This window comes from Malus sylvestris, chromosome 6, assembly GCF_916048215.2.
Source record: "Malus sylvestris chromosome 6, drMalSylv7.2, whole genome shotgun sequence".
In the NCBI taxonomy this organism is placed as follows: domain Eukaryota; kingdom Viridiplantae; phylum Streptophyta; class Magnoliopsida; order Rosales; family Rosaceae; genus Malus; species Malus sylvestris.
The window spans coordinates 34,522,126-34,537,626 of record NC_062265.1 but is presented as its reverse complement, the minus strand read 5'-3'; the positions used below and the strand labels follow the sequence as shown (position 1 = coordinate 34,537,626).

Below are 15,501 nucleotides of genomic sequence, written 5' to 3'. Positions count from 1 at the left end.
CTAAAAAATTTATGCTCTGTTAGACCACATCTGCTCTTCCTACCAACCATCAAATTCAAAGGAGAGTTTAAATTTCTTGTAACACCGAGATCATGATAAAATCATTAGACACCTCAAACAAAATGATCTGCTCGACTCGTCCAAAACAACAAACAATCTGCTTCTCCAATCCACTTCAAACAAGCCATGAGTTCCTCCAAACCACCTCGCCCCAAAATTGATCAGGGCACCTAAATTTCTCCTTTGCGTCAGCCTACTGCCAATATCCACTGCCACCACGTTATTAATATGTCGTCTGAGCCATTCATTTGGGTGTGATCAGAAAATAAGGAGAAGGACGATGAAAGATGCAGCACAATTACTAGTTGAAAATAAAAGGTTCAGGATAAAGTTACAATTCTCTTCAATCTTAAAATTTTCAAATACAACTTCAATACTTTATTCTTCTCCATAAGAAGATATTTACAAGACTATAGAGGAGCAATACTAAGAAATAAATAAAAAATCATTTGTCCACAAGACAAGGAAACTTATATCAAGTCAAATCATATCAAATTCCCAATTAAATCAAATCTCTAAAATATTTTCCACCACCCCCTCAAACTCATAATGTGAAATCGTGAGTTTGCCAAGAAGAAAATAAGATCTAATTTGGAACTTTGTTAATTCAACACCTCCCCTCACATGGGACCCTCACATGGGACCACGCGTTAAGTGAGCCACAAGTATTGAAAATCTGCATTGATATGCTAAAACTAACGTCAATCTTTCCAAAAGCTCAGTAGATCACAATCCGTCAGAGCTAATGTCTCTTTTCGAATGCCCAACTCAAACTAGCGCCAAATTCAAAAGCCCAACTAGAACAAACGCCTCTTTTCGAAAGCCCGACTAACAAATCATGATCCTCAGAACTAACTCCTATTTTCGAAAGTCCAACTGGAACTAACACTTATCTCTTCTGAAAGCCTAATTGGAACTACGTCTTTTTTCGAAAACCTGATCAATAAATCTGTTGATATGTTGGAACAAACGCTTCTTCTCAAAAGTCTAGTTAGAATAAACACTAATATTTTCGAAAGCCCAACGGAAACTAACGCCTCTTTTCAAAAGTCCAGTGAGAACAATTGCTAACCTTTTCGAAAGCCCAAATGAAACTAACATCTCACCAAATCTTTTTTTTTTCTTTTTAAATTTTTTTATCCTTTTTTTTTCCTTCCTCAAACAAAAAAACAAACTGTTTTCACAAGAAAAATAAAATAAAATAAAAAACAACATTATAGGAAACCGATCCTACCACGAAATTTATTTATTTAGTTTTTTCCGAATCTCTTCTCCAAGGCAGCGAAGGCACAACCTTTTTTTTCTTTTTTCTTCTTCTTCATGGTAGTGAAAATTTATCTTCTTCTAACAATTGTAGACAATCTTCACCCTCAGGTTCATGACACGTGGGTGCACGAAGAAAATTAGCTTCCAGCACAAGGAAGCGCTCACAGCAAAGTTCAACCAAGAATTGAATTCTGCTCTGATACCAAGTTGAAAATAAAGAGCTTAGAGTAAATTTATAATTTTCTACAATCTCACAGTTCTCAAAAACAACTTCAATACATTATTCTTCCCCATAAGAAGGTATTTATAAAACTACAGAGGAGCAATACTATGAAATAAATCAAAAAAATCATTTGTCCACAAGACAAAAGACCTATATCAAATTTCTTTTTTTTGAACAAGACTTATTCTGCTATTCTACTTGAACTAAAAGAGAGAAAACTTGTTCTTAGCTAGGAGAAACTCTTATCGTTTGGAGACTTCAGCCGAGATGAATGAACAAGGAGAGTGGTGGAGTGACCCGACCCATTATTTTTGGGGAAACTTGGAGGATCAGAGCTCCAAGTCTCAATGATGGCGTCTCTGGTCTGACTGAGATGGTTAGTGGCAGGCTATATTAATATTGAAAAATATATTGGAAAATATTTTAGAGATTTGACTTAATTAAAAAAAAATGAATAGCAGAATAAGTCAGATACTGTTGTGCTAGGACAGCACCAAACCTTATGGAACCAACTCAAGCTAACCCACAGGAAATTTATCAAATGAAAATGCAAGAACAAAATATTAAAGAACACCAAGATTTTAACGAGGTTCCTCAACAGTCAGTGTAACTGGAGTACGTCCTCGGAGCAGTAGGAGCTCACCCAATAATCCACTATCAACCAAATGGGAGTTTACAAAGTGTTGGCAATCTCACAACCCAAATAACCCAATACACCCAATAGCTCTCACACACCACAGAAACAAATAGAGAAAGAAATATAATGAATAATTTCTTCTCTATACATGTAGCTCAAAGCTATTACAACAATAACTATGATGGATGATTGCTAACCAAAAAAAAGAGCACCTTCTTCTTCTTTTCTGCTCTCAGTTTTCTGCTCTCTGCAGCTCTCTTTGCTCTCTCAAAGATGGACTACTAAAACAGAAAATGGTGCACACTCCTTCCTCTCTCTTTCTCACTTCCGTATCCTCACTTCATCAATACAAAAGCACCCAATAAAAAACTCAAAAACATCATCATGACCATCAATTTTTCTTTTCAACAAACATAATCATGATGCCTCCTCATCATGATGTCTTTCACCTTTTTTTATTTTGGTTTGTTTATTAGCCGAAAGTTGTTTTGTTTTGTTGTCCACTTGGCCACTTGGCCACAATTCAACAATCTCCACCTTGGCCAAGTTCCGAAAAACGCCATGATAAGCCAACCAACACAATTAACACACAACATCACTCCCAAACACTAGCAAGAGAACAACTCATGCCGAGCCAAATGCTCCAAAACTCCTACTGCTCAACGCCTTCTTTATATAGGCAAAATGTGAGCCAAGTTCAAGCAATGAACAAACTTGGCTACACCAACAACCTTAGTCAACATATCAGCGGGGTTGTCTTTAGTTGGAATCTTCTGGAGAATGATTTCCCCTTCACCAACAATTTCACGAACAAAGTGATAACGCACATCTATGTGCTTGGTCCTCGCATGATGAACCTGATACTTAGCCAAATAAATGGCACTCTGACTATCACAATGTACCTCCACCTGCTTCTGATCAACCCCCAAATCCCTAATCAGCCCATGTATCCAAACGGCCTCCTTTATAGCTTCAGCAACTGCCATATATTCAGCCTCTGTAGTAGACAAGGCAACAGACGACTGCAAAATAGACCTCCAACAAACTGGTCCTTTAGCCATAGTAAACACATAGCCTGTAGTAGACTTCCTTCCATCCAGATCACCTGCATAATCTGAATCAACATAACTAACTGCAAAATGACCAATACCAGAGTCATCCCTCTCAAAGCATAAACCAACATCTCGAGTACCATGGAGATATCTCAATATCCACTTAGCTGCTTGCCAATGCTCTTTACCTGGATTATGCATATATCGACTCACCATGCCAATTGCATGAGCAATATCCGGTCTAGAGCATACCATTGCATACATCAAACTACCAACCAAATTTGCATATGGTATATTTTTCATTTGCAGCTTCTCTTTATCATTTTTAGGACATTGTAGAGAACTCAATTTAAAATGAGGAGCCAAAGGGGTACTAACCGGTTTGGTTGAATCATGAACTCCAAACTTCCGAATCAACTTCTCAAGGTATTGTCTTTGATTCAAACTGACCAAACCCTTCTCTCTATCTCTAGTGATCTCCATGCCAAGGATCTTCTTCGCTTCACCAAGATCCTTCATCTCAAACTCATTCTTCATTTGCTTCTTCAATTTTTCAATCTCTTCAACATTCTTTGAGGCAATCAACATATCATCAACATATATCAACAAATAAATGAAAGACCCATCTTGCAACTTCTTGAAGTACACACAATGATCATATTGACTTCTAGAATAATTTTGGCCTCTCATAAATTTATCAAACCTCAAATACCATTGCCTTGGAGATTGCTTCAAGCCATAAAGTGATTTCTTCAATTTGCAAAACAAATTTTCCTTCCCTTTCACTATATACCCATCCGGTTGACACATATAAATCTCTTCATTCAAATCACCATGTAGGAAAGCCGTCTTCACATCAAGTTGCACAAGCTCAAGATCATAATGTGCAACAAGAGCTAACATAATGCGAATTGAGGAGTGTTTCACAACCGGAGAAAAGATTTCATTGTAGTCAATGTCCTCCTTTTGTGCATACCCTTTAGCAACTAATCTTGCTTTGAATCTCACATTGCTTTTCTCATCAGCATCTTCCTTTTTGGCATACACCCATTTGCAACCGATAGCTTTCTTGCCCTTAGGCAATTTAGCTAACTCCCAAGTCTTGTTCTTCAAGAGAGAATTCATCTCATCACCCATGGCATTGCACCACCTCTCCTTCTCCTCACTCTCAATGGCTTCCTCAAAATTGGATGGAATCTCATCAGTGATAATAGGAAGAGCAAAAGAAACATAGTCATTATACCGAGCTGGCTTGGTAATTTGTCTCTTTCCTCTGTTCTTGGCAATAGACTCTTGAGGTGAAACTTGCTCTTCAACTTGAATAGAATCTTCAAGTTCAACTTCTTCAACATCCTCATGGTCTCCAACTTCTACACTTGTAGTGGTTTCGACATCAGCGGAAATAGGATTTGAAGTATCAGAGGCAACTTTCTCAAGCTCCACCTGTTGGACATCTTTCACATTCTTCTCAGAGACTTTGTACATACTTTCTTCATCAAATGTCACATCTCTGCTGATTAAAAGTTTTTTCATCTCTGGACACCACAACCTGTAACCTTTGACACCACTACTAAAACCAAGAAAGATAGCCTTTTTGGCTCTAGGATCAAGTTTATTTTCAGTCACATGAAAATAAGCAGGTGAACCAAAAATACGGATATAGTCATAATCAGAAGAAGGTTTTCCAGTCCATACCTCCATTGGTGTCTTACCCTGAACAGCAGCTGAGGTTAACCGGTTGATGATGTGACATGCATAATTAACTGCTTCTGCCCAAAATGACTTGCTTAAACCTGACTGAGACAACATACATCTAACCTTCTCAAGCAAGGTTCGATTCAATCTTTCTGCAACTCCATTTTGTTGTGGAGTTCCCCGAACACTAAAATGTCTCACAATTCCTTCCTCTTTGCAAACTTTAAAGAAAGGGTCGGATGTGTATTCACCACCATTATCCGATCTCAAAATCTTAATCTTTCTCCCAGTCTGGTTCTTAACCATTTTCTTCCAACTCAAGAAAATGCTCAATACCTCACTTTTGTGCTTCATAGTGTAAACCCAAGACCTTCTTGAATAATCATCAACAAAGGTCACGAACCAATGTCTACCACTCAAAGATGGAGTCTTTGTAGGACCCCAAACATCCGAATGCACATAATCAAGAATGCCCTTCGTCTGATGTACAGCAGTACCAAACTTCACTCTAGTTTGCTTCCCCAAGACACAATGCTCGCAGAAATCAAGCTTACAAGTCGTGGCACCTTTTAGAAGACCTTTTTTCACAAGCCCTTGTAGAGCTTTCTCACCGGCATGGCCTAATCTCATATGCCACAGTCTAGTAGTATCAGAATCAGATGTGCCCATATTTTCTGAGACTACAGATGCTTCACCTGTCACAGTGCTTCCTTGCAATAAGTACAAATGGCCATTTCGAGGAGCTTTCATCACAACAAGTGCACCATAAGTAACTTTCAATGTCTGTCCATCTGAATGAAACCTGAAGCCCTTAGATTCCAAAGTACCCAAAGAAATAAGATTTTTCTTCAAATTCGGTACATACCGAACACCTGTCAACTCTTTAACCATGCCATCATGCAACTTCAAACGAACTGTACCAATCCCTTTTGTTGTGCAAGGATTGTCATCTCCCATGAACACAACGCCACCATCAAACTCTTTCAAGCTTGAAAACCAATCATTCTGAGGAGTCATATGATGAGTACAACCCGTATCCAACACCCACTTAGTAGCACAATCAAATGATGAGGAAGTGGTTAAAGCAAAATCAGAAAAATCTGTTTCAACCTCAGCAACATTAGCTTCAGAACTTTCTTTGCCTTTGGTCTTCAATTTAGGACAATCTTTCTTCCAATGGCCTTTATTACGACAAAAGGCACATTCATCTCTTTCCAAAGGTTTTCTACCTTTAGAGTTTCCTCTAGGTCGAGACTGTGATTTTTTCCTACTAAAAGATGATCTTCTCTCCGATGATCTACCTCTAACAAATAAAGCTTCAGAGGTACTATCATGATTTTTATCTCTATGCCTCATTTCATAATTCATCAAGGCATTTGACACATCTTCAAATTTCACAGTTTCTTTACCATGCATAATAGTGGTAACAAAATGCTCATAAGAGTCCGGCAAGGAATTCAACAATATTAAGGCCTTATCTTCATCCTTAATATCCTCATCTAAATTTAACAAGTCGGCAATCAACTTATTAAAAGCATCAAGGTGTCTAATCATTTTTGTACCTTCTTTGTATTGAAAGCGGTAGAGCTTTTTCTTCAAGTGTAGCCGGTTCTCTGCACTCTTCGTCATATACTTATCTTCCAATTTTTGCCACAACACACTTGCTACTGTCTCCCGCATCACAAAATATTTCTGAGTTTTTGCAAGGCACAACCGAATTGAAGAGCAAGCCCACAAATTTAATTTCTCCCATTCCGGCTTCGACATAGCTTCCGGCTTCTCTCCCAAAGCGGCAAGTAGATCTTGTTGAGCCAACACATCTTTGACCTCACATTGCCACATCCCGAAGTTGTTTGTGCCATCAAACTTTTCCACTTCGAACTTTGCATTTTGCACCGTAGTTCTTGCAAACCCGGAGCTGCTTCCAAAAGGATTCTCATCTTGCCCGTCTGACATCTTTGGCAACTAGACAGTACCCAAGAGCAACCAGTGCTCTGATACCAATTGTTGTGCTAGGACAGCACCAAACCTTATGGAACCAACTCAAGCTAACCCACAGGAAATTTATCAAATGAAAATGCAAGAACAAAATATTAAAGAACACCAAGATTTTAACGAGGTTCCTCAACAGTCAGTGTAACTGGAGTACGTCCTCGGAGCAGTAGGAGCTCACCCAATAATCCACTATCAACCAAATGGGAGTTTACAAAGTGTTGGCAATCTCACAACCCAAATAACCCAATACACCCAATAGCTCTCACACACCACAGAAACAAATAGAGAAAGAAATATAATGAATAATTTCTTCTCTATACATGTAGCTCAAAGCTATTACAACAATAACTATGATGGATGATTGCTAACCAAAAAAAAGAGCACCTTCTTCTTCTTTTCTGCTCTCAGTTTTCTGCTCTCTGCAGCTCTCTTTGCTCTCTCAAAGATGGACTACTAAAACAGAAAATGGTGCACACTCCTTCCTCTCTCTTTCTCACTTCCGTATCCTCACTTCATCAATACAAAAGCACCCAATAAAAAACTCAAAAACATCATCATGACCATCAATTTTTCTTTTCAACAAACATAATCATGATGCCTCCTCATCATGATGTCTTTCACCTTTTTTTATTTTGGTTTGTTTATTAGCCGAAAGTTGTTTTGTTTTGTTGTCCACTTGGCCACTTGGCCACTTGGCCACAATTCAACAGATACGCCTCCTAGCTAAGAACAAAGTCTATTAACCAATTACATGAAATTGAAGCGGACCAAGCCATTTACAAATACACTTAAACTTGGCTATTCATACTACCATGCTCAATCATTTTTAGCCTCATAAGGTCAACCAAAACGAGGCCATCCATGATGAGGTCGCCTAGATCATTTTTCGAGCTCAAGCTAGGTGAACATTTTAGGTGGTGATCGGGGAGGACCGTAGTTGATATGCGACAAGCAGATGATGGGTCGACAGCTGAAACTACCAACTTATGAGTGTTGCTTTTGGTACTCGGTTCTCATTATCTCGGCTATATATTCCAGTTTGCAACTTTGGACAGAGCAGACTATAGGCCGGATCTGGGAATCCGAGGGGTCGTTAGTCCTGATTAAGTCGGCAATTTGTATAAATTTGTGTTTTCATGGTCAATTTTAATAGAGGTGCTCCGGACTTGTAGTGTTGTCTTTGGGCGTCAGTCAACATCTCGAGCCTCGGATCCTCGAGTCTGGCGGCTGCTTGGATCTTCTGCTCGGCAGGGGGCTTTTCTCCAACACTCTTCTTCTCTCCCCAATCTCTCTGTCGAAAGGCTCTCAACCCTATACTATAGATTTCTCCGATGTAATATACACGTACATACTCAAACATAACACATACTACAGCCCGATTATGGGTGAACCGCTCAAATATATAAATATAACGAAATGAAAGTTCATATAAAAAAAATCAAGAATGAAATTTGTATTAGTAACTACATCCAATCTTCAAACTCAGCACTATTTACAGATTAATGCTACGACCAAAATTACATACACATTTGCGTAACCAAAACACAAAAGCAGAGAGGAAAGCTATATAATACACAATATATATTTAGTTGGGGCGGTTCAAATCAGGGTAAGCGAAAAACACAAGGTCAGGGAAAGGTAGGGAAAGGTTGGTAAGGTAACTCTTTATCCCTAGCTGATGTTAAATATGCTTAATCGGGAATTGAAAACTACTCAACGAGTCGTTAAATTTAATTAATTAAGAATTTGGAATCGATGTTATTTCAAAATATTTGGGACAAGATTCAAATCTCCTACATTGTTTGGAAATTTTCAAAAAATAAGTTTGCGAAAATTATTTCCTTTCTTTTGTTTGTTCTGCATATGTTTTCAATCGATTTAATTAGCTATACTTGTATACTTTTGTTTCTCCAACACTATCCAACATATTACATATATATAGATGGACTTCCTTGAAAATGAAGGTACAACAACTAGTACACATGCATCTGTAAGTAAACAAATTAAGTTCACTAGTTAGCTTATAACAGTGCATGATTGAATTGGGATCGGCATAGGGATTGAGATTGAGATTGAGAATGAGAGGAATCTGCTCGCTGTAGGCATTTTTTCCTGTATCTCCATGCTACTTGAATGTATCTTGCTGCAAGGCCTCTCCAGTAAGGTGACTCATACCTGCCAAAAAAAACCAAACTTCAACACCAATGTTCGTCGTAAACTACTGCCACAAGCAACCTAGACGATTTCTTGCAGACTGTCTATGCATATGTCACCAGTCTTCTATCATGCATTTCGATAGAAATAATTCTCAAACATATGCATACACGAGATATGAATAGCTTTAAAAAAAAAAAAAAAAAAAAAACCTTATGGCTCCTTGAACACGTGGGTTGCGCAAAAATCTGGAGAAAACACTGGTGACTTCTTGAATGTCAGCTGCTCGGAGTGAAAATGCTTCAACGTTTGTTAAACATCTTACCATCCTGTTGCTAAGCAACCGCTGTCCAGGAATCCTGATCCTTTTATTATCTGCAACAGAAACCACATTGATAAATTGACATTGTTTTTTTTTTTCAACTTTTGAAGAATGCTCAAGACTGATACCTTTGTTTACTGAAGAATGCTCTAGACACCATGTGAGAAGCTCCTCACCACAAACATCTCCTTCAGATAACGAAATTATAATCCCATCTTCTCCAATGCTCTCCATTTTCCCCCTCACTATAAAAACCATCTTCTCGATGAGACCACTAGGGTAAAAAATTTTACTTCCCCTGATGTATGTCTTTTGCCTTAGTCTTGTACAAATAGAATCTAAGACGGGTTCGTCCATCAGGGAAAAAATTCGTACCTGCAGAATTTTCAGAATTTAAAACATGCATTATGAGTTAATATGCACCAACCTGATAACTTTGAACCATAGCCATCTAATAATTCTAAGGCAAAAAGAAGACCATCATTCATGCAGAAAGCAGAAAATCCAATATTTGGATCATTATAAGTTTCAGTTTATGGATTAAAAATCTTAGATATATTATTATTCCGTGATACTAAGATGCTCACTTTCTTAATAAATTTGAAGAGATGGCGTCTTATATCAGTCTGAAGGTCTTCGGGCAGGAATCCCAAAAGCATTTCTTCATTTACTCCTCTGGTTGCTGCCCAAGTGTACCGCTCAGCTTCTCGCACTTGCCTTCAGAGCACAATAGATGAGGCTTTAATAGTCAATTTTTAACAGTACGGAATTATCGATTTATGAAGGGATAGTTCTTTTCATAAAGGTCGTACCCAGTGCACAAGGCTCCCGCTTTACGCAGGGTCTGGGAGAGGTGAATGTCGGCTAGCCTTACCCCCATTTATGGAGAGGCTGCTCCCAAGTCTCGAACCCGAGACCTACCGCTCATGGGCGAAGGCACTTGCCATCACACCAAGTGCGACCTCTAAGGGATAGTTCTTTTCATAAAGCACTAATTTATTTCTTTTACAATAAATAGTATAACTTAATGCATGAGGAAATTCAGTTGTAAAAAAAAGGTTATGGATACACCATACCTTCTAAGTTCCTCTGGCAAGCGTCTATGGCTCATCCACTGCTCAACGTCACGAAGTCTAAGGGACATTTCTAACCGTCTGTACAGAGAAACAGATTTTCCATTTTTTAAATCATAGCAGAAGTCAACTCGGAAAACTAACTGCTGTTATCTATTGCTCTCTTACGTTGAGACTTAAATCAAAAGCAGACATAAAACTTCGAATTTCAGACAACAGGAGAGAGTTACTAACATTTATACAGTTGGATGATTATGAAACCGAGAGGAACTTACAAGGAAGAAAACATAGAAAAACCAAAGATCTACAGCTTCGATAAAAAAGTAGTGATATTTCCATTTATATGTCACGATCAAGTGACTCTAAATGTAGGAATATTTAAGAAGATAAATCTTAGGATAAAAATTGTACCTCCGGCCAAGAGCCTGCAGAAAGTTCTGCATATTTCCAATGAGAAGAGCGAAAAGCAAGAGACCTACGGCAATGCTGCCCATTACAAATAGGACTTCCCAAACATAATAGCTTGGAACTAGATTTCCAGCCAGGGTACTGATTTGCTGCATAATGTAAATGACATGGTTATTTTCAATTAGATTTGCAATGAGACCATGCCAAAACAACCCGTACGCCAGGAGATAAAGAAACGTAAATTTTTTCTTGAAAATATTTTTCGGTCAAACACTGATGCCATCAACTTTGAGTTTTCATTTCAGAATAAAAAGATTCAGAACCAACTCAGTTCAATTTGAACTAGGTAGGACAATAGTCACAGTACAGAGGAGGGTCAAGTATTGTATCCCCTACAGTTTAAGCTTTTAGGGTAGAAGGGTAGTCAATCACAAGATTATGATGGACAATTAACTTAACTGAGTATAAAGTAAGAATTATACAGTTATTTTAAATGATTCGGCTTTGGCCAAAAGAAGGGACAAATGGAAGCGATACCTGGAATCCCCAAAACAATGCGTACATGTATCTAGTGACTACACTCTTTTTTGTTGAAAGAGCGGCAGTTTGGTAGAAAACTCCGTAAGTATAACCAGTTGGAGTTAAACACGCACTAGCATTCGCATTGTTTTTCCAGCTATCAAGTGATGGATTATCTACTCCAGAATCTCCAAATTCATTTCCATGCTCACAATCTATGAAGCTTATACACCCATTAATTCCAGAGATACCGCATGCATCTTCAAAACATTGATTAATCCTCTGGGACAAGAAAGAGGGGACGTAAGTGAATGATTGATTAACCCTCTACATTATTTAAAATTCATGATATTATTCATTACAAATACAATAATGAAAAAAAGAACTATCAAATTGAATCATAATATTGCAAGTTTAAACAAATAGATAAACATGCAAATTTTCCCATTTTCGCAGGCCTGAAAAGGTATCACCAAGTCTGCTTCCTTGTTTGACAAAAAGGTGAGAAGAGATTGTATACGAATCTTGAATAATTCTGGACATGCAAAATGAAGACACACGAGGAACATAAACATGTCTATCGCAGGAAACTTCCGAGAGTTAAGAATTAAACCTTTTCCACCCACCTGTAGCCCCATGAGGTAATAGCACGATCCAACAACGTGGCCAGCCAACACAAAAGTGAGAGAATTTATTACAAAAATTGTCCATGCTGACTCAAATATGAAGCTACTTGGATTCTGACCAGCGAACAGAGGCAGAAACCTAAATAACCTGGGAATATACTGAACGAGAACTGAAGCACGTAAAAGATTTTTTGCAGAGCTTGCTCCTCTTAATCCAAAGTTGCTTGGTAGAAATAACAACGTTATGATCTGCGAACAATTGGAAGAACAACTTACCACATGGGAAAAAATGATGTGTAAACATCAGACAGAACAAGTTACAATGTCATGTTAGCGTATGAGTAGATATATTGACAGATGCATGCAACTTAGGGTAGATTGAGAGGGTAACAAGCGGGGTTTATCACCCTCCCTCGGCAAAGCCACTTAAAAACAGTTTTCTTCCATGGCAAAAAGCAATGAGAAACTTGCATGAATTATTAAAGGGGTGTAAAAAATGCCAATAAAGCAAAGGAAACCAAGAATACAGAATATCACGCGCGTGTTTGTGTGTGTGTGGGGGGGGGGGGGGGGGGGGGGGGGGGGGGGGGGGGGGGGGGGGGGGGGGGGGGGGGGGGGGGGGGGGGGGGGGGGGGGGGGGGGGGGGGGGGGGGGGGGGGGGGGGGGGGGTGAGAGAGAGAGAGATGTTTACCTGAGGCAGCGGTAAAACATTAAAAAAGTCTAGTAGAAAATATCCTTGAAGGTAATTCAGAGCGATTTTCTTCGGATGGTCAACTAAAACGCCAGCACCAACCACCCTAGACTCAGGACCCACATAAGCCAATCTAAACTGCAGAGAGAGGGAGAGAGAGATTAATTTATCTGTCAAGGGTTGAGACTAATCAACCTACCTCATCCATAACATTTATTTAACTTCTAAATATGATCTGAATGTTTGAGAGGGAAGGAAATCTTACCTGAAGGAGTATGTGCATTAGATATATGAAATCAGTCATGCTTCTGAAAATCACAAGTCTTGTCGTCAAAGGCCAATCAAGAACTATACAGTTATTATCCTGCATTCAAAGACGGGAAATCAAGTTCAAAGGAAAGCAACATCACAACGAAATGAAACAAAAAAGTTCTCATCTTCTCCATAGAAATCTATCATTACAAATAAATACCTAAAGTGTGTAAATTGGAAAACCAAACTAGGTCTCGGTTAACTGATAGTTCCAAACTAAATCATAAAAATGACAAGGAAGAACCAAGGAAATACCTGGTCAACGAGCAGCAGGAAGAAAAACAGTGGGTCTACAAAAATTGTTATTAAGCAAGAAATGACGAAAAACTTGTTCCATTGTTGCACAACTTTAGCATGAGGGTTCATAACTCCTGGTATATATGGACGCAGAAAAGAGAAAAAACTCCTTGCACTGCCTTTGGCATCCCCATACAGAGCACTATGGAACTACAAACAGTTGATGATAAAAGAAATATGCATAAGTTTCTTGGAGTGCTTATATCTTGTCATTCCAAAAAAAATAAAAGAAATAGGGAAGGAAGCAGTGACGATAATATATTAATAATGGACATATTGTTGCTAAATCTCAAGCAATAGTCATAACAACGAAATAAAAAAGGAAACACACGAGAAAGAAAAGGATACACAATGCAGCTTGAGAGGAACTATTGCTTTGTAAATGCTTTTGCACAAAGAGAATGTAATTACAGATATTATTTCATGCTCTCCAGAATCTCCACTGCTATTAATTACATTGTTAAAACAAAAAATATTCATGTTCTCTTGCCCTTCGTCAACTTTTTTTTTTTCTTTGTCAAACGATAGATTTTGTTATATTAGGTATTAGATTAGCTACCAACAGGATTCAAACCCACACCGTTATGCAAAAAGTCAACTTTTTTTCACCATTGTGGTAAAGGGCCACTGGCGCCCTTTGTCAACTTATCAAGTAGTGCAATATACTACGTGTGCTTCTACCATCAGCATTATCCTAATCATTTGACAGGATTAGATGCAAAACTAGACGTATTTACTACGTGGCAATAATGCATAGCATTTAATAAAAGACAGCACCTAAATGTCTACAAATATGTACACAATTTAAAAGAAAAATCTTTGATAGGTAGAGAAAAACACCTTGGAATCAAATGTATCTGAAATCCTTCGATGAGGAGCCTTGGGATTGTATGTTGGGCAAGTTGTGCAGTAAGGATCATCGCACAGCCCCAGTCGGCCAGATCTCAGCAAGTGGTCATTTTTACCCACATAGTTTTCATCCGTCCATTCGTTCTGGTTTGTTGCATTGGTAAAAGGAAAAATTTCTCCTGCGGGTTCCACCGCTTCTTGCCCTGCTGTTAGAGCTTGAGCTGCCCGGAAAATGCTATCAGGCCTGTGGTTAGCATACAACGGACCACTCATAGGTACAAAAAGAGGTTTGCTTTGACTCCCTAATGGACCAATATGACCTTCAAGTCTAGGTTCCCCATCATCTGACGAGTCCGAGTCTATATAGCTCATAGGAATGGAAAGTGGTGCCTTTCGGGTTTGGGTCACAAATATGTCGAACAGTAGCTGCGCATTATCTTCTGAGTATTGCGGAAGAGTGTTTGGTAGGATGGGAACCTCAGTTCCATTATAACCAGCAGCCATTTCTCACAAATCGAACCTAAAAACGAAGATTGTGACTTTCGAGTAGAATTGCTACACAATTAGTACAATGTTAGAATTACACAAGTGATCATGCTAGCTAGCTCCATTTGCATTTATAATTATAAAAACAAACGAATAGAGAGAGCCAAAAGCATACATTATAAGTTGAGTTGGAGTTCAAAAACCCTGAAAAAAAGATGTGAAACTTACCTGAATAATTCGAAAAGACAAGCAGAGCTTAATAGGGGATTGAAGTTGAACGAGAAACCCAAGAATATTAACTCATTTGATTAATTAGCGTACTAGCTAAAGAAAGATACATTCTCATCACCGGGAGGGAGGGAGGAAGAAGAAGAAAAGAGGGGGGGGGGGGGATGGTGCAATTATAAAAGAGCTGCAAAGGACTTGAGGGCTAAATAAAGGAGGGCAGCTTGGAAAATCCAATGGAACGCAGGCAAAGGGGTGGTTTGACTGTGTGTTATTGGATTTTTGAGGAGCTTGAAATTTCCCGTGGGAGCAAGGGCGGACCGGACACGATCATCCTTGTTTTCATTTGTTTTTGCTACCGGTCAATACAATATTTTACACAAAAATAAAAGAATCTTGCTAGTTGCTGCTGCATATTTATTTGTTTAATAAGACAACTTGAGATCAAGTTTAGAACAGGACAGAAGACTCCTTGGGATGTAAATAAATGGGGAGGGTCGGAGCTGAACAGTCTGTGTCCTCCTTGTTTACTTTTGTTCTTGGTACATTAGTGGGTTAGGTTTGAATCGTTCCGTAGTTGATACATCTCCAGTTAACATATAGTGATGTAA

General features: G+C 38.6%; 2 protein-coding genes across 3 annotated transcripts in view; both read right to left on the bottom strand.

Annotated features, from left to right (window-relative positions):
• LOC126627206 (probable cyclic nucleotide-gated ion channel 20, chloroplastic) overlaps positions 1 to 14,930 on the bottom strand; it is a 61,649-nt gene extending 46,719 nt beyond the window's left edge. Inside the window, exon 1 of the mRNA XM_050296657.1 lies at positions 14,894 to 14,930. The gene's annotated coding sequence lies outside the window, so the exon portion shown is untranslated. The remainder of the gene's footprint in view (positions 1 to 14,893) is intronic.
• LOC126627205 (probable cyclic nucleotide-gated ion channel 20, chloroplastic) lies at positions 8,843 to 14,982 on the bottom strand. Of its 2 annotated transcripts, none has more exons than XM_050296656.1 (13): positions 14,894 to 14,982; positions 14,171 to 14,699; positions 13,289 to 13,480; positions 12,987 to 13,085; positions 12,722 to 12,859; positions 12,031 to 12,279; positions 11,423 to 11,686; positions 10,889 to 11,034; positions 10,481 to 10,558; positions 9,992 to 10,121; positions 9,533 to 9,779; positions 9,295 to 9,457; positions 8,843 to 9,103 (listed from the first exon to the last, which is right to left on the bottom strand). In XM_050296656.1, the coding sequence occupies exons 2-13, from the start codon at positions 14,681 to 14,683 to the stop codon at positions 8,950 to 8,952; spliced, it is 2,373 nt and encodes a 790-aa protein (XP_050152613.1). In that variant the 5' UTR covers positions 14,684 to 14,699; positions 14,894 to 14,982; the 3' UTR covers positions 8,843 to 8,949. The 2 variants fall into 2 exon arrangements, with proteins under 2 accessions (XP_050152613.1, XP_050152612.1); XM_050296655.1 differs by having other exon boundaries at positions 14,171 to 14,734; positions 14,894 to 14,972.
• Positions 14,983 to 15,501: the final 519 nt, after the last annotated feature.